Source organism: Zingiber officinale, chromosome 6B (assembly GCF_018446385.1).
Source record: "Zingiber officinale cultivar Zhangliang chromosome 6B, Zo_v1.1, whole genome shotgun sequence".
NCBI lineage: Eukaryota > Viridiplantae > Streptophyta > Magnoliopsida > Zingiberales > Zingiberaceae > Zingiber > Zingiber officinale.
This window is the reverse complement of record NC_055996.1, coordinates 128,713,263-128,737,236: the sequence shown is the minus strand read 5'-3', so window position 1 is coordinate 128,737,236 and position 23,974 is coordinate 128,713,263. Positions and strand designations below refer to the sequence as shown.

The 23,974-nt window shown below is 37.0% G+C and overlaps 2 protein-coding genes across 5 annotated transcripts; both read left to right on the top strand.

Moving 5' to 3' along the window:
- The first annotated feature begins 9,744 nt into the window (after positions 1-9,744).
- On the top strand, positions 9,745-14,829 carry LOC121989485 (calmodulin-binding protein 60 A-like). 4 transcript variants are annotated; one of them, XM_042543564.1, is made up of 9 exons: positions 9,745-9,970; positions 10,159-10,314; positions 10,400-10,475; positions 11,257-11,309; positions 11,939-12,429; positions 13,418-13,578; positions 13,645-13,845; positions 13,971-14,139; positions 14,216-14,829. In XM_042543564.1, exons 1-9 carry the CDS (start codon positions 9,801-9,803, stop codon positions 14,731-14,733), a joined length of 1,995 nt encoding a protein of 664 aa, XP_042399498.1. In that variant the 5' UTR covers positions 9,745-9,800; the 3' UTR covers positions 14,734-14,829. The 4 variants fall into 4 exon arrangements, with proteins under 4 accessions (XP_042399498.1, XP_042399497.1, XP_042399500.1 ...); XM_042543563.1 differs by having other exon boundaries at positions 9,745-10,069; XM_042543566.1 differs by having other exon boundaries at positions 9,750-10,069; positions 10,178-10,314.
- Positions 14,830-17,139: 2,310 nt separating this feature from the next.
- On the top strand, positions 17,140-22,121 carry LOC121989484. Its single transcript, XM_042543562.1, has 2 exons — positions 17,140-18,305; positions 21,154-22,121. Exons 1-2 carry the CDS (start codon positions 17,277-17,279, stop codon positions 21,748-21,750), a joined length of 1,626 nt encoding a protein of 541 aa, XP_042399496.1. The 5' UTR covers positions 17,140-17,276; the 3' UTR covers positions 21,751-22,121.
- Positions 22,122-23,974: the final 1,853 nt, after the last annotated feature.

The following is a 23,974-nucleotide window of genomic DNA, read 5'->3' as shown; positions in this document are numbered from 1 at the left end:
GATATTTATTTCTTTAATTTATCAATGGGTGAGATTTAGTTCGATGAATCAATAAGCCCGATAAATTGGGAAATGATATCACTTATAGTGTGTGTTGTTGATTATAGAAGGAAACTGTGTCCTAGAGATACTAGGTTGATAATGTCCCCAAGAGGAGCTCATAAGGATTGTCATGTTAAACCCTGCAGGTGGACTTAGTCCGACATGACGATAAAGTTGAGTGGTACTACTCTTGGACTTAGACATTAATTAAATGAGTTGTCAGTAACTCACTTAATTAGTGGACATTCGATATCTTAAACACAGGGAGACTAACACACTCATAATAAGAAGGAGCCCAAAAATGTAATTTGGGATTGGTGCGGTAGTTCAATGATAGTTCTCTAGTGGAATGAATTATCATTGATAAAATTAAGTTGTGTGTTCGGGGTGAACACGGGATGCTTAATTTTATCGGGAGACCAAAACCAATTCCTCCTCTCGGTCCCTATCGTAGCCTCTTATTTATAGAGTTCTATACCCACCTATACCCACCCAATAGGCCAAGCTAGCTTGGGATCAAGCTAGGGCCGGCCTAGGTATAAAATTGGGTGGCCGGCCCTAGCTTGAACCCAAGCTAGTAGGGCCGGCCAAATAAAATTAAAAGAAATTTAATTTTAATTTTTATTATTATGTGGAAGATATATTGTAAAGAGAATTAAAATTAAAATATATCTCTTGTAAAAGATCTACAAAAGATTAAAGAAAGAGATTAGATCTATTTTCTTAATTGTAGATTGGAGAGATGTTTTATTTTTCTTTAAAATTATTCACATGTTGATAAAATTAAAATTATAGAAATTTCCTTTATCAACCATGAAGAGATTTTAAAGAGAAATTTTATTTTTTAAATTTCCGGAAACAAATTAGGAAGTTTTAATTGTTGATTAAAACTTGTCCTCTTTGTTTTCTAATGATGTGGCCATCCAAGTTAATTGGGAAATTTTGTTTTATTTTTCTCAATTAATTCATGTCAAGGAAAATTAAGGAAACTTTATTGTAATTAAATTTCCTAATTTGCCTAGGCCAAGGAATATAAAAGAAGGGGTGAGGTGCCTTCAAGAGACACAACATCTATTATTCCTCTCCCTCTCTTGTTCCTTGGTGTGGCCATCCTCTCCCTCTCTTCCTCTTGTGGTGGCCGAACCTCTCCTTTCCTTGGAGCTCTTGTGGTGGCCGGATACTACTTGGAGAAGAAGAAGAAGAAGGAGAGAAAGCTAGTATCTCTTGGAGCTTGGTTAGTATTTTGGTTTTTCTCCTTGGTGAAGCTTTTCTTTTGTGGCCGAACCTTGCTTGGAGGAGAAGAAGGTGGTTGGTGGTTTCTCATCTCGGTTGATCGTTGCCCACACAACGTCCGAGGTTAGAAGAGGAATACGGTAGAAGATCAAGAGGTTTTTCTACAAGGTATAACTAGTAATTTCTATTTCCGCATCATGCTAGTTATTTATGGAAATAATACCAAATACAAGAGGCTTACGTTCTAGAATTTCGAATATGTTTTTTCGAAGTTGTGTTCTTTTGTTTTTCTTTTCCTTGTGATTTGATTGTTCTCTTTGGTTAACCTAAAGTTATTTTAGGAAATTAAATATTAGCTTTCTATTAAAGGTTTTGTCTAGTCGGTGGTGGTTGCTCCCATATCCAAGAAGGCCATGTGCCTCGCCACGTCAGTACTGGGAACCTTTTATGGAAATTAATATTTAATGGAATTAATAACTTAAGGAGACTTGGGTCGAACGTGTTAAGTTCCGCAGGAGATCCAAGTCAAAACCTAAAAGAACAAATAGATTAAGTTTTGGATCAAACGTGTTAAGTTCCGCAGGCGATCCAAAATTTAATTTAAAAGAACACATGGTAGCTAGGAAAAGGTTCAGACCTTTGTACAAAATTTTTGTACAGTGGAACCTATAGGTTTTCCGAGTAGCAACCAACAGGCATCATCATGTCATAAACATAAGGTATCATGGCATCACCTAAGGTATATGCAAGGTGAACTCTTAAACATGCATCATGAAAACATATGCAACATGTCTTTTAAAACTTATAACATACATACTTAAACATAATCTCAACATGATTAGGGCCCCGACTTATACCACATACATAAATGTGCGCGTCCTATGTAGGTCCAAGGTAGCAAGTCTTGAGCCCTACAAGGCATACATACTAGGCCCGTTTCTTAGTCCATCGACCTAGGGGCACTTAGGAGCTCATCCCTAACGAGACCCGTTTCTTAGTCCATCGACCCCGGGGCGCTTATGGAGTCCACCCTTGGTACAAGCCTTAAAAGTAAAGTAGCATGTCATAATAATAAAATTCTTAACATAACTTTCATGCCATATTCATATCATGAAGAGTGCTCTTGATCCCACTTGTAGGGAGGCAACTCTTAAGCATACTTAAAGCATGTGAAATTGAGCACATAGCATATCATGAATTTGGGCACACAGCATATCATGATCACATGCATAATTAAGCACACAGCACATCATGAATTTGAGCACACAGCATATCATGATCATAAGCATATTTAAGCACACAGCATATCATGATCATAAGCATAATTAAGCACACATCACATCATAAATTTGAGCACACAGCATATCATAAATTTGAGCACACAGCATATCATGGTCATAAGCATAATTAAGCACACAGCACATCATAAATTTGAGCACACAGCATATTATGAATTTAGGCATATAGCACATTGTTACTCATAAGTCCTAATCACATCAATGAGTATAGCTACATAGCATATTCTTATCATGTCATAAAGCATTGCATGTGAGGCACATAAAAGATCATAATTAGGTTTCTACCCTAATATCATGTGATGGCTGAAACATGCTAATTTGTGACCTAGTTTAGTAAGCAACATGAAAGCATATGAACCCCAAGCCTTTATCATATCTTATATCATAAGGAATACTTTGAACATGTTTGGTTTGGGTTCTAAGATTCCTAGGTCTCTACTTTCATCATGGCCGAAACTTGTAGGACTTGATGCTAGGGTTCAAGTGTCCTAAAAGCATGAGAACCTTAAACAACTTTCATAACAAACATTCCAAGGAATAACATGAGCATAGTTGAGTTAGGTTCTAGGGTTCCTAGGCCCTTAAACATGATGTGGCCGAATGGTATAGGTGTCACGCCCCAGAGGAGTCCCTGTCCGAAGAAATTTCGGCAGCATCTCCCCTGTACGACGGACAATCTGAAACTTTTCTACAAGCACTATATACCTCAGCCACATGCGGCTGGAATAATAACACAAATAAAAACAATCACCACGCAGTTTATATAGATATTCAGCCTCTGGGTGTCACAACCACGCAGTTAATAATAGTAATCACAAATAATAATACTCTGACTCGAAATCCACCCTACTCAACTACACTCGTAAAACTCAAATCCGACTTACTCACCTCTTCTGTCGTCCAGGCAGGCATGTAGTAGAATAAAATCCAAATCATACCAAAAGTCCATCAAACGAAAGGATTCCATACAATATCCATATGTAAAATCCAAAACAAGACTAAAACAAAGTCTGATAGAGAAAAGCTAAAATAACATAACAACTCAAAAACCAGCAGATGGGGACCAGCACTACGGCCTGTGGGGACCAGCGACTGGAACTGCTCCGGACAGCCTCAACCTGAAAATATATCAACAATGGAAACGGGGTGAGTCCAACACTCAGCAGGTACAACTGATATGCATAATAAAACAAATAACAGACAACACTAATCATGCGTACAGTCTCCTGAATACGAGAAGGATAAATGCAACTGAAACGAAATCAGGAGATAACTGTACTAACCGGGATCAAAGTACAAAGGTAACAGGGTCGTCAGACCGGGGAAGTCATAATCCTGTATGCATGTCAATCATATGCATCCATATAAATGCAGCAAGTAAATGCAACAATCACAAACAATAAATGCAATAAATGCATATGGTGACCGTGCACTCTGACATCACTGCTCCTGCAGAGCGACCGAGTGGCCGGGATGTTGTCGGAGTACTCCTGTCCTCTGACCCCAAATCATAAATGGGGGAGCTCAATGCTCTCATCTCCCGGTACTCAATCAACAAATTAAAACTTCCTAATTTGTTTCCGGAAATTTTAAAAAAATAAAATTTCTCTTTAAAATCTCTTCATGGTTGATAAAAGGAAATTTCTATAATTTTAATTTTATCAACATATGAATAATTTTTAAAGAAAAAATAAAACATCTCTCCAATCTACAAATAAGGAAAGAGATCTAATCTCTTTCTTTAATCTTTTGTAGATCTTTTACAAGAGAGATATTTTAATTTTAATTCTCTTTAAAATATATCTTCCACATAATAATAAAAATTAAAATTAAATTTGTTTTTAATTTTATTTGGCCGGCCCTACTAGCTTGGGTTCAAGCTAGGGCCAGCCATCCAATTTTATACCTAGGCCGGCCCTAGCTTGTTCCCAAGCTAGCTTGACCGGCCCCCATTGGGTGGGTATAGAAGGTGGGTATAGGTGGGTATAGAACTCTATAAATAAGAGGCTACGATAGGGACCGAGAGGAGGAATTGGTTTTGGTCTCCCGATAAAATTAAGCATCCCGTGTTCACCCCGAACACACAACTTAATTTTATCAATGATAATTCATTCCACTAGAGAACTATCATTGAACTACCGCATCAATCCCAAATTATATTTTTGGGCTCCTTCTTATTATGAGTGTGTTAGTCTCCCTGTGTTTAAGATATCGAATGTCCACTAATTAAGTGAGTTACTGACAACTCATTTAATTAATGTCTAAGTCCAAGAGTAGTACCACTCAACCTTATCGTCATGTCGGACTAAGTCCACCTACAGGGTTTAACATGACAATCCTTATGAGCTCCTCTTGGGGACATTATCAACCTAGTATCTCTAGGACACAGTTTCCTTCTATAATCAACAATACACACTATAAGTGATATCATTTCCCAATTTATCGGGCTTATTGATTCATCGAACTAAATCTCACCCATTGATAAATTAAAGAAATAAATATCAAATATATGTGCTTGTTATTATATTAGGATTAAGAGCACACACTTCCATAATAACCGAGGTCTTTGTTCCTTTATAAAGTCAGTATAAAAGAAACGACCTCAAATGGTCCTACTCAATACACTCTGAGTGTACTAGTGTAATTATATAGTCAAGATAAACTAATACCTAATTACACTACGACCTTCTAATGGTTTGTTCCTTTCCATTCTGGTCGTGAGCTACTGTTTATAATTTATAAGGTACTGATAACATCATCTTCTGTATGTGACACCACATACTATGTTATCTACAATATAAATTAAATGAACAACTACAAACAAATGTAGATAATTAGACCAAATGTGATTCTTTATTCATAATGAATGTTTACAAAGCTTAGGCTTTCAGTATACACTCCAACAGAATGTTTACTTGGTTTGCAACTAGAAAGTTGCTAGTTTAAGACTAAGAAGCGCACTATTAAGATCTCCTTTTTTTTAACACAAGTTAGAAGTGGAGAAGTCTCTTATAGCAATTGAACACAATACAAATCTACAAGCATAAAAGAAATACAAATTTACAAGCATAAAAGAAAGAGTTAAATAGGTGTATTGTGCTAAAGTTCGAGCATCAGCTCTCTTATAGCCTTCATCTTCGATCTGACCATTTGCTTATGTGGCAGATTTCAGATGCCTAGATTCAACAAACTTGATCCACTCCGACAACGGTCGCTTAACGTCTCTGGATGAGTTTTCCCGATCTGAGCGCCTGGAAGCAATTCAGGCCTGGAATCCACTAATGTGATTGCTATCCTGATCCATTTCAGCAACAGTCTTATTGATGTGACCATTCAATCCAAGCGCCTGGAAGGACTTTAGGCGCCTAGAGTCCAAGCACATAGAATCAATCCAGGCACATGGAATGGTCAACCTTTGAGTTGACCATTCTTTGACCTCAATTCGCCTGGGTAATGATTTGTTCATTCAGAGTTGAACTCATCCAATCCCAACTTTGATTTTCTCCTCAAGCAGGCTTTCTGCCTAGCTTTTCATCCATCGGACGCTCCGCGCGCATCCTTCTTGCTCCACCGGTATACTCTTTCATAGCTCATCATCTTTCGAATGCACCAAGCCCGTCGACTCGCTTCCCATATCATTCTTTCCACTTGCTGTATTTTCTGCTCGACTTCTTGTATTACTAATCCCTGTACACTCAGACACAAAACATAAAATACATAGGACTTAACTTAATTCGGTTGACCATATCAAAACTAATCCGAATATTTAGTCTTCTTAAGGAGGTCAATATTAAGTAAAATCTAAATATTGTGCACGTGGAATAGGCTTTAAATCAAAATTTTCGCTACACATTCAAACGACGAGTACGAGATCAAGATGAGAAGCGATCGGAACTATTCATCCCCTCTAACTCGTATCTTAACAGAGCAAATATCCATGTAGATATCAACTATGTCAATATGTGGGAACTTCGTTGGGAGATATTTGATGCATACTTTCAAGTTTCAACACTCTCAAGGATCAGAGTTCTCATAGCTCCGTTGAGATTCAAAAAAACTCTTGCTCGACTAACTCTTGCTCAATGTTAATTTGTTCTCATTGCTACATCCCCTGAAACTGAATTATGGCTTCAGCTAGCCTTTATGCCCACCAATTCTATGCAATCCTGTGTTTCATGGCACTCTGTTCATCAATATCCTTTAGCCTCTTGAAGTTACTGTTCTTCTTCTTGCATCGTGATAAATTTATCCAAATTTCCTCTGATTTTTGTTGCTTGAGCAACCATATTCATGGGTGCTAAAAATTAAATGGGATTGTAACTACTGCAGAATTGTAATACTTATGATAGTTACTCAATTGTAATACTTATGATTTACCATTGCATTATCCAATTATAGTTATTGATATAATATAATATCCAACAACATTGGAGTATCTATATTGTTAAATATATATATATATATATATTAATAAGGTAGGATAACGTTAAATCATCTGGGGTGATTGATCTGATTTCATAAAAATTTCTTATCAATCATCTAAGTAAATCAAGAAATGCTCATGATGAACGGCCCAAAAATCTAACGTCTCTTAATTACGAATTTCATTTAGTAAAAAAATTTTATAAATACATCGTAATTAAAAATTAAACTATAAATATCTGGTACAAGTGGGTATATCAAGGTTATAATATAATAACTGATATAATATAATATTAATTAAAGATGAAAAATTCTATAGTATAATAATTACGGCTTACTATTATAACATAATAAAATATATATTGATGAAAGATGAATTATAATATTGTGTAAGTTTGCCATATTACTAATATAGTCAAACTTAAAGTATCTATATCGTAAAATAAAAATATTTTCGAAATAAAAATAGAATAGAGTATAGGGATAGTAATGGATTTAATTAGGAAATGCTCATCTCCGTCTCCATAGGATTTAAATCTCCAACCTAGTCTCATTCCCACCCTCATATAATCAAGAAATTCTCATCTCATCTCTATAGGGATTAAATCTCCATCCCCACTTTTCATTCTTAAGAATAACTCTAAAAAGATATCAGAGAAACCTCTTCTTCATCCCAATCCTTATCCTTATCCCCGTCTCCAACTCTATCGTCGCTTCCGTCATGTCATATTAGAACGAATTCAAGGATAGAGATATCATTCTCATACACGTCACAATTCGAACCCGAACATAAAAAATTCTTTAAATTTGAATCCGAATCCGAAAAAAAATTTTCAAACCATCCCCATTTTAAAATTTTCTCATATGTCCCGAATCCCAGAGAAAATTACCGTCCCTAAGAAAGTGGGATAGAAAGTCGGTAAAGTGGAGAAAAATCCTCAATCTCATTCTTAATTTTGCATGCAGTCCCTCTATCCAAAAAACTTTATTTCCACTCCCTATATACAAAGTTTCCTTTGCTTCAACTCCCCTCATGTAAATATCATGACCTAATTGTCCTAAGATTTTTTAGATATAAAAAGTCCAAGAATGAGTATAATTCTTCTTAAAGTCAGCATTTTATACTAGAATAGAGTATATTTTCTATCAAAATTATCTCTCATATTTTTTAGGTATAAAAAATCTAAAAACGAGTATAATTCCTGTTAAATTCAGTATTTTACATTAGAATCAAGTATATTTTCTATTAAATTGAGTATGATTACATTAGAATCAAGTATATTTTCTATTAAATTGAGCATGATTTTTTCCCCTTAATATAATTTTCCTAAATTTAGTACCATTTAAACAAAATTTAATATATTTTCATCCAATTGAGTATCATTTAAAGAAAATCGTGTATATTTTCTATCAAAATTAATTCTTATATTTTTTTTAGGTACAAATAGTCTAAAAACGAGTATAATTCCTATTAAATTCAGCACTTTAAACTAGAATCGAGTATATTTTCTATTAAATTGAACACAACTTTTTTCTTAATATAATTGCTCTTAAATTCAGCACTATTTATCATTTAAAGAAAATCTAGTATATTTTTCATCCAATTGAGTACCATTTAAAAAAAATCTAATATATTTTATATCCAATTAAGATAAAAAAAGAATCGTACTCAATTTGATAAAAAATATACTAGATTCTAAATTTAATGTACTGAATTTAAGATGAATTATACTGATTTTTGAACTTTTTATACCTAAAAATATCATAGGTAATTAGGTAAATATGTTTGACTAGGGAGTGAAAACAAAAAATTTGGGAAGTAGAGACTGCATGTATAATTATGTTTGTCAATAGGGACTGCATACAAATTTTTTCATAGAAAGGTGCTTCGATGATAAATAAAAACAGAGGCAATGCTTTAATACTATTTGATTTTTTTTATGTGTATTTATTGTTATTCTCGAATAACGTCTTCTATTTCTGGTTTCTCTTTTTTATAAGATCCAAGTTTTCTTCGTTTTATTTTCTTTTCGTCCTCACGAGTCGATTCTTACATGTGGCATATTGTGGATTAATTTTCTTTAATGGACGGATTGTGATTTGCTTTTCTATAATCGATAGACAATTTTTATAAAGATCGTTTATTAATCGGTTTAAAAATTTAAATATATAAATTATTTAATTTATAGACGATTCTACTGGACCTGCATCAGAGCAATGCAAGGCACTCTGCTTCGTTCCCCGCGAATTTCTTTCGGAAAAATGATATGTTAAAGAAAAAATTTTAAAGAAAAATTTGACACATAAATTCATGATTAATCATTTCATTTTTTTTATGGGCTCTATTATTTTATATATCATTAAACTTTTTTTTTTCTTAGGTATATCATTGCTCTTTCTTTCACTATGAAACTGAGTATTCATGAGCTCCTGCATCAAGCTTTTTCGTGGGGTGAAACACTTTCTTCACTCTGCCTGTTCTTGTTTTGTTTCAGTATCACTCTTGAGTCTTGACCGTTGACATAATTTTTTTATTAAAAAAAATGAAAAACTGGCCATCTTTCTCCACCCACTCGTGTCACCCCCGCTTCTTTACAATTGTCTTGGTGCGGGCCCCACACTCTAAAGGAATCCGATGCGGGTGAATTTGGTGGCGTCCACTTTTACAAAACAAAAATGAGTTGATGGCGACATCAAAAGTCGCGAAAAGGCAACGGAATAAAGCGCTCCGCCCCTCTCTCTCTCTCTAGCTCCCTTTTTGCCTCGTCGGGCTTGGCATCCATCGGAATCGATTCTGGTGGCGCGATGGGTCCTCGTCCCGCTCCCTCGATCGGCGGCCCTCGCGATCTTCCTCCCTCCTTCGCGGAACCTTCGTCGCTCCGAGTGCCGTCGACGGGGGCTCCATCCTCCCTCGATTTTCAACTTGTCCTTTCGTCTTCGTGTCGGCGTTACGTTTTTGCAGCTCGCAGCCTGAGGTTAGATCACTGGGACCAGTTTGCCTACAAAAAGAATATTGGAATCGTGCCCCTTTTTTCATGGGATCATCACAATGATCTCCCTCACCCCACGGACGGGTGTGCTCCTTACGATTTCGAGAAGTTTCGTAGTTGCTTCGGCATAAAAATGCCTTTTTATACGCTTCCATAAATGTTAACGAATCCAGTATACGTTCTACATTCCAGCAGTTCGCTGTGGTTCGGTTTGTGAGCTTGTCGAAGTTGATCTCGCTCATGATGAGTGTTCAAGGTGACGCAGGAGGAGAAGCGGTTGAAGAAAGGCATTTGGTCCATGATGCAAAACGGCAGCGTACCTCACTTGAGTAAGTGGTTAACTTGGTCGGCCTAATTGAAGTCGTGGACTAATTGGTTGATATTTTGTTGTATTTTGTGGTTTCTACAATGCAGCTCAATGAAAGTAGTGATGGCAGCACAATATATACAGCAGCACTTGCCAAACATAGAACCGTTTCTTCGAAGAGTGGTAAGAATTTCTTATTATACATAATTCTACATCCAATTATATTGGACAAGGTTTATTTAATAGATCTCTAATAGTTGAGACATTCTATTTGTTGTTGTTGTTGTTGTTGTCATAAATGATTTAACATTTTCTAATTTTCTTAATAGGCCAAATGAATTTTTAAATTTGTGGAATCAATTACACTAACAAGTATGTCACCTAGTCAAAGTGCTAGTTCATTTGGTAGATCAATTCTACACGTTCTTTCAATTTGTGTTCCTTCAAAAGGAACAAATTTTTATTTACAAAAATGAACAATTATGGAGTGCTTGCATTGCTTGTTTGTTTGTATTTAAGCATGATAGTTATTGCATCTTAAAACAAGAAGGCAAATAGATGATGTGTTACCCTGTTAAATAAGTACCCCTGAAAGTGCCTCTATACATTATCTTTACAGGAGCAGCTAGAATCATTGATTATCTTTGATAAGTCCACTTAACTTCTTGTTCACTTGAATGGCTCAACTTGCTAATCTATAAGCATTTTATTCAATAGGCTGCATTTTTTATGGAAGTAAGTTGTATCCTGAAAACAGCAAGATGAATAACTTTGTGAAATTTTCTTTGTCTCGCCACTAAAGCAATCCTTTTGAAGGAACAAAGCATATCAAGAAATTTATAAAAGTGTTTTAATTCACGAGAATGTTCTTAAAAGATTATTTAATAATTTTTCATAACTAGTAGCTATTTAGTAAGAAAAGTAGTTAAAACATATTATTGTGCTTTTTTTTACTTTTGGCAAGGTGCAAGAAGAGGTTGAAAATGCTATATGGCGTAATGTGCACTTCAGTCCCAGGTACAAATTTGCACTAATAAGATATATGGCAAGTGTAATCATCCTTGCCAGGCATGTGGACTATCTTAATCTAACCTGATTCTTATTTTATTTTGGTGAGAATTTTAATTGCATTGCATCTGGTAAAATCTAATTATAACGCCTTTAATGACTGTAATCTGCAAAAGATAAGATGGTTGACCATCCTCACCTTTGACAACTATAGTTTTCTGAATTTTCTTGTGTTTTTTAGTCAAAAACAGAGTGCCTATCAAACATAATAAATATAGAAGATGGGATGCACAATTATATACATGAGACTAAGTATATACAGATAGAAGGTCCTTATGCATTATTAACATTCATAATTGCCTCAGAATTACCTTTTTGTTGCTTCCTATACCTCTTCCGACACTCTAGTTCCTACTGATTCCTTCAGATTTCTGGAAATTTGCAGTAACTCTTTTAGGGTCTTGTATTATTTGTTAACAAGTATAAAATCATTTTGGTCATGCGTGTTTGCAAATTCTGACATAAATCTAAAGTTCTAAACAGAAAAATCTAGAGATGCATGAGGAACTATTGAAATTTCTTATTTTAAAATATGTACGTTAGCTGTTTGCTAATTTGGCATATTTTGCTTGTTATAGAGCTCCCCTTAACAAAATCCAGGCATCTGTGAACAACCAGTACAGTCTCCTGTTTCAGAACAGCTTACCTGGAACTCTATTCACTAGCAGCAAAATAGAAGCTGAGGGTCAAGAGCCTGTTGAGATTGTTTTGGTTGACTCTCAAACAAGACAGATTATCACACATGGCCCTCTGTCTTCTATCAAAGTTGAAGTTCTTGTACTTGATGGTGATTTTGGTGTTGATGGACAAGAAGAATGGACAGAAAAGGAGTTCAATGATAGCATAGTACGTGAAAGAGAGGGTAAAAGGCCTTTGCTATCTGGCGAGCTGATGGTTACACTCAACAAAGGGCTTGGCCGACTTGGAGATGCTAACTTTACGGATAACTCCAGTTGGACTAGAAGTCGAAGGTTCAGGCTTGGTGCAAGGGTTTGTCAAAACAAATTCAGACAGAGAGTTCAGGAAGCATTAAGTGGATCTTTTTTGGTGAAGGATCATCGTGGAGAATGTGAGTTCAGCTTAACTTTTATTGTTATATTTTCAGTAAATAAGTTATCTGTTTGTTGGTAATCATGATTTATAGTTCCCATTATCATGAATTTTTTTAGGTCTAACATTATTATGAATATTTGAATAATCTGTTACTTGAACATGGGAATTTGACACTGGTAATACAGCAGAACTAGTGCAACATCAAATGCTCAAAGTTTTGTAGTCAAGAAAGAATTAATCCAGGACAACAGCAATGAACTCATTGGAAAATGGCTTTGCTTCCAAACTATGATGCACTTTTTCAACCAGATATATAAGTCTTCTGCATGCAGAACTTGGCTTCTGTGTGTGTGTGTATATATATATAGTCTAAACTTTAAAGAAGTGTTATCATGTGCACATCTACTAGAAAGCAAAGTTCCATCTTTAATCTGAAAGCGAGGTTTGTTTTGATTTGCTTGAGAAACTATGGTTCTCTTTGTTTCTTGCCTTGATAAACTATAGAAAAAAAAACAGTTCAAGATGAGATTATGAGATACTGTAGGTCTAGAGGTTTCAACCTTAAGTCGATCTTTTAGGTTAAGTTTACTTGGATAATTGAGTGGAAAGTTGGACTTAGGGGGCGGTAGGAGGGAGAGGAAGATTACGCATGGAGCTTCATCACTCATGGACACTTTTGTGTCACTTTCCCACCCCCTTCCCTTCTTACGTTTCTATCCAAGTAAACCCAACCTCGAATAATAGAGTATGTGTTTGATTTGTAGTGTTGTTTATGGTTTATCCGTTCCCATTGTTTCTAACCTACAAAATGGTTAAGAAAATGTTAGCATTAGTTTGCACACATGTGTCCTGCAAACTTTGTTTTGGCCATGGTATTTAATTTTGAAACTCAATTTTTAGTCTCTTTGCTGCTGTTTCTTTGCAGCATAAGTTAGTATTTCTTTGGTGTTTAAGCTTGTTCATTTTCATCAGTATTGACAGGTTTTGACTTGTTTTACTTTCAGTGTACAAGAAACATCATCCTCCATCATTGGAAGATGATGTATGGCGATTAGAAAAGATAGGCAAAGATGGTGTTTTTCATAAAAGACTTGCAGAATACAGAATAGTGACTGTTCAAGACTTCCTGAAGAATTTTGTAATGGATCCAGATAAGCTGCGCCAGGTGGGTTTCTTAGTTACACCGACATTTCAATGCAGTTGGCATTGATTTTCTCTTTTATACCTGTAGATGCTTGGCACTGGGATGTCAAATAAGATGTGGGACGCAACAGTTGAGCACGCAAAGAAATGCATTATACCTCACGAGAAGCTATACTCGTATAACTGCAGCCAAGGCCTTGTACTCGTGTTTAACGCCATAAACGAGCTACTTGGAGCAATAATTCAAGATAAACTTTACCGTCTAGATGAGCTTCCTCCAACAGAAAAGGTTTGTGTTCCACAATTTGTGTAGCTCAAATCAAGTTTGTAAAATTAGTACGGGTGGTTATGTCAAACTATAAACATGTGTAGCATGATGTTGCTTTCCAAACTCATACTAGATTGTTCTTGCAGTTATTGATCCACAAACTTAAACAGGATGCTTATGCATCGCAAGATCGCATCATAGAGATCATTCGACCACTGGCCAGCAACTTTCAAAGGCTGCTTTCACCTGATTCTTTGACTCTCCAAGCTGTAAGCTTTGACGAGCACATCCCTTGCACTTCCCTTGGAAATCATGGTAACTCAATCAGTCTCTCAGAGTTTTGTTTCCAAACTGTTATTGTATAGTTCGTTTACACAATTACTTTTGATAGATGATCAGATACTGAACACGAATCCTTTGCGGCTACCCAATCTGAAAGGAGATAGCACGATGCATGAGCTTTATCAAACCATAAACACATTCTCTGGGACTGGGCCTGCTCAGGCGCAAGGATCCTGTTCCTTCCAGTTAGACAGTAACCCGAGGTGCTACCACAATATGCCATTGATCAATTATGAAACTGGAAGCTTTGCAGAGCCCGTAATACCAGAAGTCCACATGTTACGCCCATCTCAGTTCCCTGTGCTTTGGGACCAACCTAGTGACTTGGTTCATGTACCAGACGCTAGGAAATGCAAGATCTGTGCCTCACATGCCCCTCGCTTTGGTGCTCACATTTTTTCCAGTAAGTGGGTTAAATTGAAAGCAGTATCAAGGCTGATGGCCATTGCAAGACGCTCTTCCAGAAGAGCAGCGTTCATGAAGCCTGCTTATCCAGTGGTATCGTCGAGTATGTACGACGATACATATGGAGAACTGGCAGTGCTATTGAGAGGCAACACTGCATGAAGTGTTTTGAAGAAGTCTTGTACTCTTTGTTGTAAGCTACATAATGCCAAGTTTTCTATCCTGACAAGAAGTCTTATACCCGTTCGACTTACTGCACCCTGAATGCCAAACTTGTTAACTGGATTCTTTCCCTACTCTATTACTGCTACTCATTCTTTCTGGGATTGGTGAATCTTGGAAGAAGGCTGGTTGGAATGGGTAAACAATAAGTTAATAACCGAATTACTGAAACCCAAGTCGAACATGTTGATGCAATATATTTAGGTCAAGGTTAACCTAATTAACTAAGTTTGAATTTCGATGTTTGACAATACATGAAGATTGCAGATGTAATCGTCCGATTGGAGAAATTGTTGATATAATTCTCTTATGATCAAGGACTGACCAGTTAGATGTGAAGAAGAGTCAAGTAAATCAAAGGGTTGACCGAATACTTGATTAGGAAAGTCCTAATTGGAGGTTAGGCAGGTGAAAGTCCCGATGAGTGAAGTCGAGTAGTGAAAAAATCCTGGTGAGTGAAGCTAGGTAGGTGAAAGTCCCGGTGAGTGAAGTCGAGCAGTGGGAAAATCTTGGTGAGTCAAGTCAGGTGAAAACCCTAATGAGTGAAGGTAGGTGAAAGTCTTGGTGAGTAAAGGCAGGCAGATGAAAAGTCCTAGTGAGTGAAGCTAGGCAGATAGAAAGACCTGGTGAGTGAAGCCAGACACGTGGAGATCCAGGTGAGTCAAGGTTGACCAAACACCTAGTGTTGGGAAGCCCAAGTAGGTCAAAGGATTGACCGGATACTTGGCACGAGGAAATCCAGATGGGTCAAGGGTGACCAGATATCTGGTGAAAGTCCAAGTGGATCATGGAGGATCGGACACTTGGCACGAGACGATAAGTCCAAGTAGGTCAAGGTTGACCGGACACTTGGCATGAAGGGAAAAGTCCAAGTGGGTCAAAGGATTGATCGGACATTTGGTGAAGAAGTCTCAGCAGGTCAAGGTTGACCGGATGCTAGGCACGAGGAGTTTCAACATGTCACAATTGACCGGATGTTGGAATTAGGAATCCTAGACTTGATTTAAGCAAGTCAAAGGGAGGTCAATCGATCAACCAATCGATTGGACCGAAGTCCAATCTATCAGTTGATCGATTGGTTGTGTACGCGAATGAAGGCTGGCCCAATCAATCAGTCGATCAATTGGGAGCTTATATCAGGCAGACAGAATGTTTCCCAATCGATCAGCAGATCGATTGGGCACTGCCAATCAATCGATCGATCAATTGGGGGATGTTTCTCACGCTGGACGCGAGGGAGGCTGAATCGATGGGTTGATCGATTCAAGCCTCCCTACTCGATCAGCCGATCGATTGGGATGTGATCGTTGCGTAGGTAGCGAGCGATGGACAGTTGGGATGGCGCGAATCTGACATGGCAATCGATTGGCAGCATGCCCAATCGATTAGGAGTCCTAGAAGCGCGAAGTATATAGTCGTTGGCGAGCTTCTTCTCCGTAGCACTTTTTTACCGACACACACGATTCTCTCCGACAATCTTTCCGCTAGTTCTTGAAGCTTCTTAGGGATAAGTGCTTGTGCACTTCCAAAAATCAAGAGGTGATATGCATCAACAAGAGCAAGCAAGAAAAGAGTTTTATTTATACACTTGTGTATTTTTCTTCTTGTTTGAGTATATCTTGTTGTGAGGAGATTGTACGAGGTTTCTCCACCTCCGGTAGTTACCGAAAAGGATATTTTTCTTAGTGGATGTGTGTGTGAAGGTCGGATCCTTGGATTAGTCACCTCTTCTTAAGATGGATACCAAGTAAATTCTAGCGTTAATATTGTGAGTGTGCTTTGTGTGCATTTTCATTGCATTTCATCATCACGAAACAAACAACCGAAGCACGATGAGCTATTCACCCCCTTCTAACTATAAATCGACCTTAACAGAACAAATAAACTTTTTTTAAACTACATGAACAGATTGAAATCATAAAAAATTAATTAATTCAATAAAAAATAAAATAATTAATTTTTTATTATTAGTCAATTAATGATGGATAATTAAATCGGTATTTTAAATTCTAAATCCAAAACTAAACCGAACTAATAAAATTAATCAAGATTTAAAAAAAAATTCAAATTACCGAATTGAATTTCATTTAATAGTATTTGACCGGTATTTTGTTCAGCCATATTCGTTATCTATAACACGGGCACGCCTTCATAGATTCGGATCCGAATCCGATTTGCTTTGACTCGGTTTCTGAAAACTGCGCTGGACGCATCGGCCCATGGATTTGATGGCGCCGGCCACATATTCAACACGTTCTCCGCCCGTTTGATCAACAAAACCAGCAATGGAAGAGAAGACAAAGATAGCTTCAACTTCCACGAATCCGTGTGCTCGTTCTCTTCTTTCACCGTTAAATCTGCCATCTTCTTCTTCTCCTCCTCCTCTTTCCAGTTTTATCGTGGGGAGGCGCATTCATTGCCGATGTGATCAGGGGGGATTTTGGAAAGAAATTGCTCACTGTTCACGGGGGTGCATTGGTAATATGGGAAGAAAGAGAGGGTCCATCTGCAAAAGGGACGGTGGCGCGTTTAAGCGAAGGCGAGGCGGCGGATCGGACGACGAAGAGTACGTCTTTGGGGAAGAGGAGGAGGAGCAGAGCTTGGACGACTCGCTCGCCGGAGATGCCACCGAGGAGGAGTTTGAGTATGGGGAGTCCAGCTGTGGCTCTGAGTTGGAGCCGGACTTCGAGTACGACGAGGAGGAGGAGGAGGATCGGAATGAGGCTGACGATGAGGAGGTGGTGGCATGGGAGGAGGTCGATGCGGGCAGTGTGATGGCGCGTATCGGGAGGGGGAAGCGATCTAGGGGTTCGGTCCAGGTGGATGCCGAGGCGGAGTTGGATGAGGGTTTGGTTAGATCTCGCCGGCGGAACGCTACGGTTTTGGATTATGCTGAGGACGAGGAGGAGGACGATGGCCACGATGAAGACTTCCTGCCGGATGACGGCGAGGATGACGACGTTGATGACGAAGATATCGAGCCTTTCCAAAAGAGGCGGAAATTTAAGTCTTCCAAGCCAAAGTTAAAGAAGAAACTGCAAGGAAGAGGACCAGATGACTACGAGCAATTATTCGATTATGATGTATCCAATTTCGATGAGGGATTTATTGCAAACAATCCAATCGCATTGAATAAGAGTAGGAACAAGATCAAGAATGCAGAGCGCAGGAAGAGATTGCTGGTTGTATCAGACTCAGAATCTGATTCCTTAATGTTTGAAGGACCGTTGAAGAACAAGGACATTTGTAGGAGGCAGTGTAGGGAGAATGTAGGCGAAGAATTCGGAAAGCAGCGTTGTGGGATCTGTTTGTCAGAGGATCAGAAGAGGACGGTTCAAGGGAAATTGGATTGCTGTGCTCATTTCTTCTGCTCTGCATGTATAATGGAGTGGTCGAAAGTGGAGACCCGTTGCCCAGTTTGCAAGCGTAGGTTTTCGACCGTCACCAAGACCTCGAAGTTGGATCCTATGTTCGGCATGAACAAGGTTGTGAGAGTTCAAACACGGGATCAGGTATCCTCTTATTTATGAATCTACTAACAAATTGAGAATGTTATACCTTCTTGCTTCTGCATCATGAAGTTACATTTTTACTGCTACTATTAGCTTCTATTTCATGTATGCATGATTCAATTCATACAGTATGGATCGTGATGATCACACGAGATTCTGTAAACTTTTCTTTATTTTAACCCTCCATTCTTCTTTCTATTAATTATATCTTCATAAATATCTCTATTATTCATGAATAGCAGAATCGTCTCATAGCTTTCTATTGTAGCTAGCTGTGCAGGAAAACTAATATATCTGATCTAAACTGATCCCAAATCTAGTTTTTGTGGGTTTAGGGTCAGGTTTTGGGTATACGATATTTGTATTTCAGGTTTGGGTTGGATTTTCAGGTTTTCATATAAAACCCCCAAAAAACCATATTGAGCTGCCATTATATATTGATATATTAATTAAATTATATCTCATATAATTATTTAATAGTATATTTTATATATATTATAAGTTGTCAAAATATCTTCATTTCTACAATTTTGCCCATGTTTAAAACATAATTTTTGTTTAAACTAATAGAATAGTCTTTTGTACCTCCTCCCACCGCCATTCACTCTCCTTATGTTTTTTACCTCTATATTTAGGCTCTCCAAGAATGGGTCTAGATACACTCTTGTTCTTATTTGTCATCATAGTCAATGTGACATCGATATTATTTAACTGGCATCTCAAATTTGTTTCATCATTTTTATCTTTAAAACTTTTGTATGCTGAATTTTCGGTATGGTATAAATTTCATATTGTTCAACTAAAAATTTTGATATGTTGAAATTTTGATACAGTGTCGTTTTAAAATACCGTCTAAATTGAAAATCACTTTGACGCAAAGAACTAGGGCTGAGCAATCGGTTCAAAACTGAACTAATTAACAAAAACCAAACAAATTTAAACTAACTGAATCGATTAAACTTTTCAACAAAAATCAAACAAGCTGAATCAATAAAATATCGATTAATTCAGTTTTTGACCGAATTAATTGAATTAATTTGGAGAATTTAGCACCCACCACTATGGTGTTGATTTTTAAATATCAACTGTGGTGTTGATTGAATGTAATGGTTACAAAAGCTTAGGGGGATTTAAATAAAACTAGCAGAGACGGAGAAGGAACATGAGAGATTGCATGTGTCGATCCGCCATTGTTATAAATTTAAGGTGAAGGTCCGTGACACATTTTGATAAAGACTTATATGTGCATGAGATACTTACATGAATATTATTGAGGATTAATTTTTACAATCAATTAATAAAATCTACTACAAATGTGCAAATCAATATTATACATTTAGAATATTCAATTTCAGTTATCTCATTTTCCTTCTACTAAATCCACGACGAGATTAGATTCTTCATATCGTACGAAGTCTTGACAAAGAACAACATGGCCAATCCAGTTTTCTCCTTGCAATTACGCTCCGCTCTGCCTTCTCTTCTTCTATCAGCATGTGATTGGTCATTTGGTGGTTTATTACAAAGAAGTCGCTTTTGGACCACAGCGACAACGTCAGTGCATCACATGTGTCTCTGTCGTGATCACAATTTGCGGAACAGGTGACAAATGTTGTCAACACGCTCACTCGACACATACGTCCAAATTTTTCCAACCCCATTTGCGACTCACCTAGGGCTGATTCAGTAGTATATAAAGAAAATTTTGAACTAATCGAACCAACCGAACTTTCCAATAAAAATTGAACAAATCGTTCTGATAAAATATTGATTAATTTAGTTTTCAACCAAATTAATCAAATTAATTCAGAGAATCCAGCTCCCACCACTCTGTTGTGATGCTAATTTTGAAATTAGCACCTAATCAAATCCAATGGTGTTGAATTCGAAATCAGCATCAAAGTTGTGGCGCTGATTTGAAATCAGCACCACATTGATATTCTAAAGAAATTTATTAGTATTTTGGTATATACCGAAATACTAAAAAATAGTAAATATCATATTGATACTGAAAATTTTGGTATGATATTATACCACACCAAAATTTTCGATATACTGAAGTTTTCAGTATGAATAATATATATCAGTACGGTACATGTGATATATTAAATTTTTCGATATCTCCTAGTTCTTTCTCTGAGAGTGTTCATTTATACTAAGTTGCTAACCTAATTTATATTATGAACTAGCTTCTTTACTAGCACTGGCCCATAATTTTGTGAGTACTTTGATTATTTTGCATCATATTTGAGTTATGTAATGAGTCACGTATGAGTGACCTTCTAATTTAATGATTGCATATCAAGTTACTCGGATGACAAAAATTCCTCACATTACTTTGATGATCTAACCTCATGCAAAATAGGACTATAATTCATGTTAAGACATTTAGATAAATTCGGATGTTGACTTTCTAGATGAAATGCAATTCTCGATCTTTTTAATCTAAACCTGGACAAACATTGACGGTTTTTTCATCTTGGAACCTGAACCACAAGGAATTATTGGTGGTCCTTTCCCTATTGTAAATGGTGTTACAAAGATGTATTTGTTTTTTGAACTGTTTTGATTGCAATAGTAAATCTGTTTGTTGACAACAATATACATCTATTGTTAACCAATCTCCAATTCAGTGTTTGCACTCTTCATTTATTTTCGTTGAGTGCTCCAAAACTAGACTGATTTTCTTCATTGAAGTGCCTTAAATTTTCTCATCTATCAGCATATTCTCTTTTATATTAATTGTTGCTCAGCTGGGATTCTTTAAAACACACCTACAACTAAATGAAGCTTTAGTTTGACTTCTTATGACAAGCCTTTATCTGACTTAGTGATCATCTATTTATAGATTTACCAACCTTCAGAAGGAGAAATTAGGCAAATGCTGGATCCATATGGAAATATTGTGTGCACGGAATGCCAACAAGCTGTAGACGATCACCTCATGTTGCTATGCGATATTTGCGATTCTTGTGCTCATACATATTGTGTTGGTCTCGGAAGGGAAGTACCAGAAGGCAATTGGTATTGTGATTGCTGTAGGTCTACCACTACCGTATCATCATGTATGCAAAATCAAGACACTTTCTCTGGGGGAGTTCCTAAAAGTTCCTTAACACATGGCTATGAAGCGGTAGAAGATGCTGCGCATATCCATTCCAATTCATATTCTCAACCATCTGGATCCTTTCCACGTCTGATTGCATCTCAAAGAATGGATCTGAATGCCCCTCCTACATTAGACGATGATTATGCAGCAATATACCAGGTTACCGGTGTTGGCGGATCAACTTTATCTGAAAGACGTGCAATACATCAACAGATACGCATCTTGTTATCTAACAGTAGACCGCGGCAGATGATTCATCAAAATGATGTATCCAATGACAAAGTGGAAGGTAATGCTACACCACAAGAGGTTCAACAAAGCGAGTTTACAAACTAGAAGAAAATATCTTGAATGATTGGTTTCTTCTTGCGGAAAAAAAAAAGAGCCTTTCTTTGATTCTTGTCTGTGCTTCAATCTAGGAACTGTTCTACTGGACATGTGGTTGAGTATAGAAATGAAAGAACAAAGACAAAGTAAACAACATTGGTTGGTAGAAAAAAAATGGTAAGATAATTTTGTGGGCAAATGTTTATCTTGTATTGAACAGTTCTATGGCTATCAGGGTTTCTGTGAGTATAATTTGACAATAGGGAAGTTGAGAGATGGCACAAAGCCAGGTTAGACCATGCTTTCTTTTGGCATAATGTTGTATGACGGATTCCATGTACTCATCTCTTACCAAAATCATGACCAGTATTCTTTGATAGGTTTCGACTAGAATTTTCGATTTACATTAAGAGACACTTTTTTTATATTTTATATTTTTAGTTGGTACTAGGTATCTAAGCTTTCGACCCGACTAATTTTGAGGGTGACCAATTCAGTTTCACGAGAAATTTTTATCGAATATCAGGATAAATTGAGAAGCGTTGAGAACTATTCTAATAGCTAGCATTCTCAGATTTACTATCTATTGGAGGGAAATTTCTCTTATAATATATCGTAGCTAAGTTTCAAACTCTAAATACCTAATTTATTATTGGAGGGCTTCATCATGATACTATTGTTCCGAGGAAAAAAAAGTTATAGGTTACCATGACACTATGTTCCTCGAAAAAAAAGTTATAGGTTACACTGACTGCGCACTTTGATTGCTGCAAATAAGCTTCAAACATGCTTTAATCCTCTAATCCAAAGAGAAAAACATTTGTTAGTAGGTGCATATGTTTATCAGACTGTTGAGTTATGGGATGTTGTCATATGAGATTTTAAAGTCAAAATTTGGCACGTTCAAGTATGCTCATCTTCATACCTTAGCCACTTACACTAATGACTAATAGTCATCAATAATTTACGTCTTCCATGTTAACTTAGGGATAAATTAACCGGGGGTTAGGATGGGTGAATTACTTTTTGCCATGTGTATTCATCATAGTGCACTTAAAATTATGAAAATTTTAAAAGACGCACTTAATTTTTAGATTTTTTTCAAAAGATATATATATATTTCATTTTAATATTCCCATCAATCACCGTGAAATAACATTATAATAATCATCACCACTTTGATGTTAATTTTTTTAAAAAAAAATTACCACTAAATATAAGTATTATTGTGGTACTTATTTTAAAAATCAACATCATTTTAATATTGCATTAACTCTAAAACCAACACTATTTTATTTTTGGTGGCAGAACAAAAAAAAAGCGAATACGCTCGCTCCCAGCGTCCCCCGTCAACCCGTCCCAGGGCGAACACGGAGGAGGTAAATCACAGGCGGCTACTAGTCTTTGGAATAGTAACTAGCACATAAGGGAGACATTTATCTCGGCTTTGCTGAGATTCGAACTCCAGACTTCATTAGTGGCAACATCTCATGTGCTAATCACTAGACTCATCCGAGGGACAACATCATTCTATTTTTGAAGATAGAGAAATTAGAGAAGTGGGGTTCTCGTTTAGGAAATCAGTACGGGCTCTTAATTTTAAAATCAACACTTCATATGCTTTGAAAAAAAAAGTGAAATTTGATCGGCACAAGAGGGGGTAAAATGAGAAATTAATACGTTTTTTTTGGGGGAATCTAGAAGTTAAATATGCTTTTGAGAATTCTGTAAGTTTAAGTTGATCAATTGTTGTAATAAAAAAAAACAGTCAAGCCACTCAAAGCTAATGATTCTATATAGGTGAATTTACGGTGACATTATAAAGAACAAAACGGGTAAAAAAAGAAGGTGGTAAACGTAAAAAGACAGAGGGATCCAATGATCAGGTGCTTGTTTAAAGCTTCTGTGCTGTGGTGGACCAGACACAGTACCCCCACCGCACCACATCGCATCGCATCGCATCGCATCGCATCGTGTCCGTCCATTTACCTCCTTTCCTTAAAACAGGATTCACGCCACTTTTCCAACAACTTAGCTCCACGTGGACTTAACTCCACGTGGTCGATAAGAGTTGAGCGACGAAGCAGCGGGGCCCGCGCGTGGATCCTGCGAGCTTTGTCCTGTCTCGTGGAGAGGATCGTCTTGAAGAATCAAATGGAGGGATGGATACGCATCCGCATAGAAGTGTATATGGCAGTGATTGTATAGGAACAAGCGACCGTTTGGAATTTGA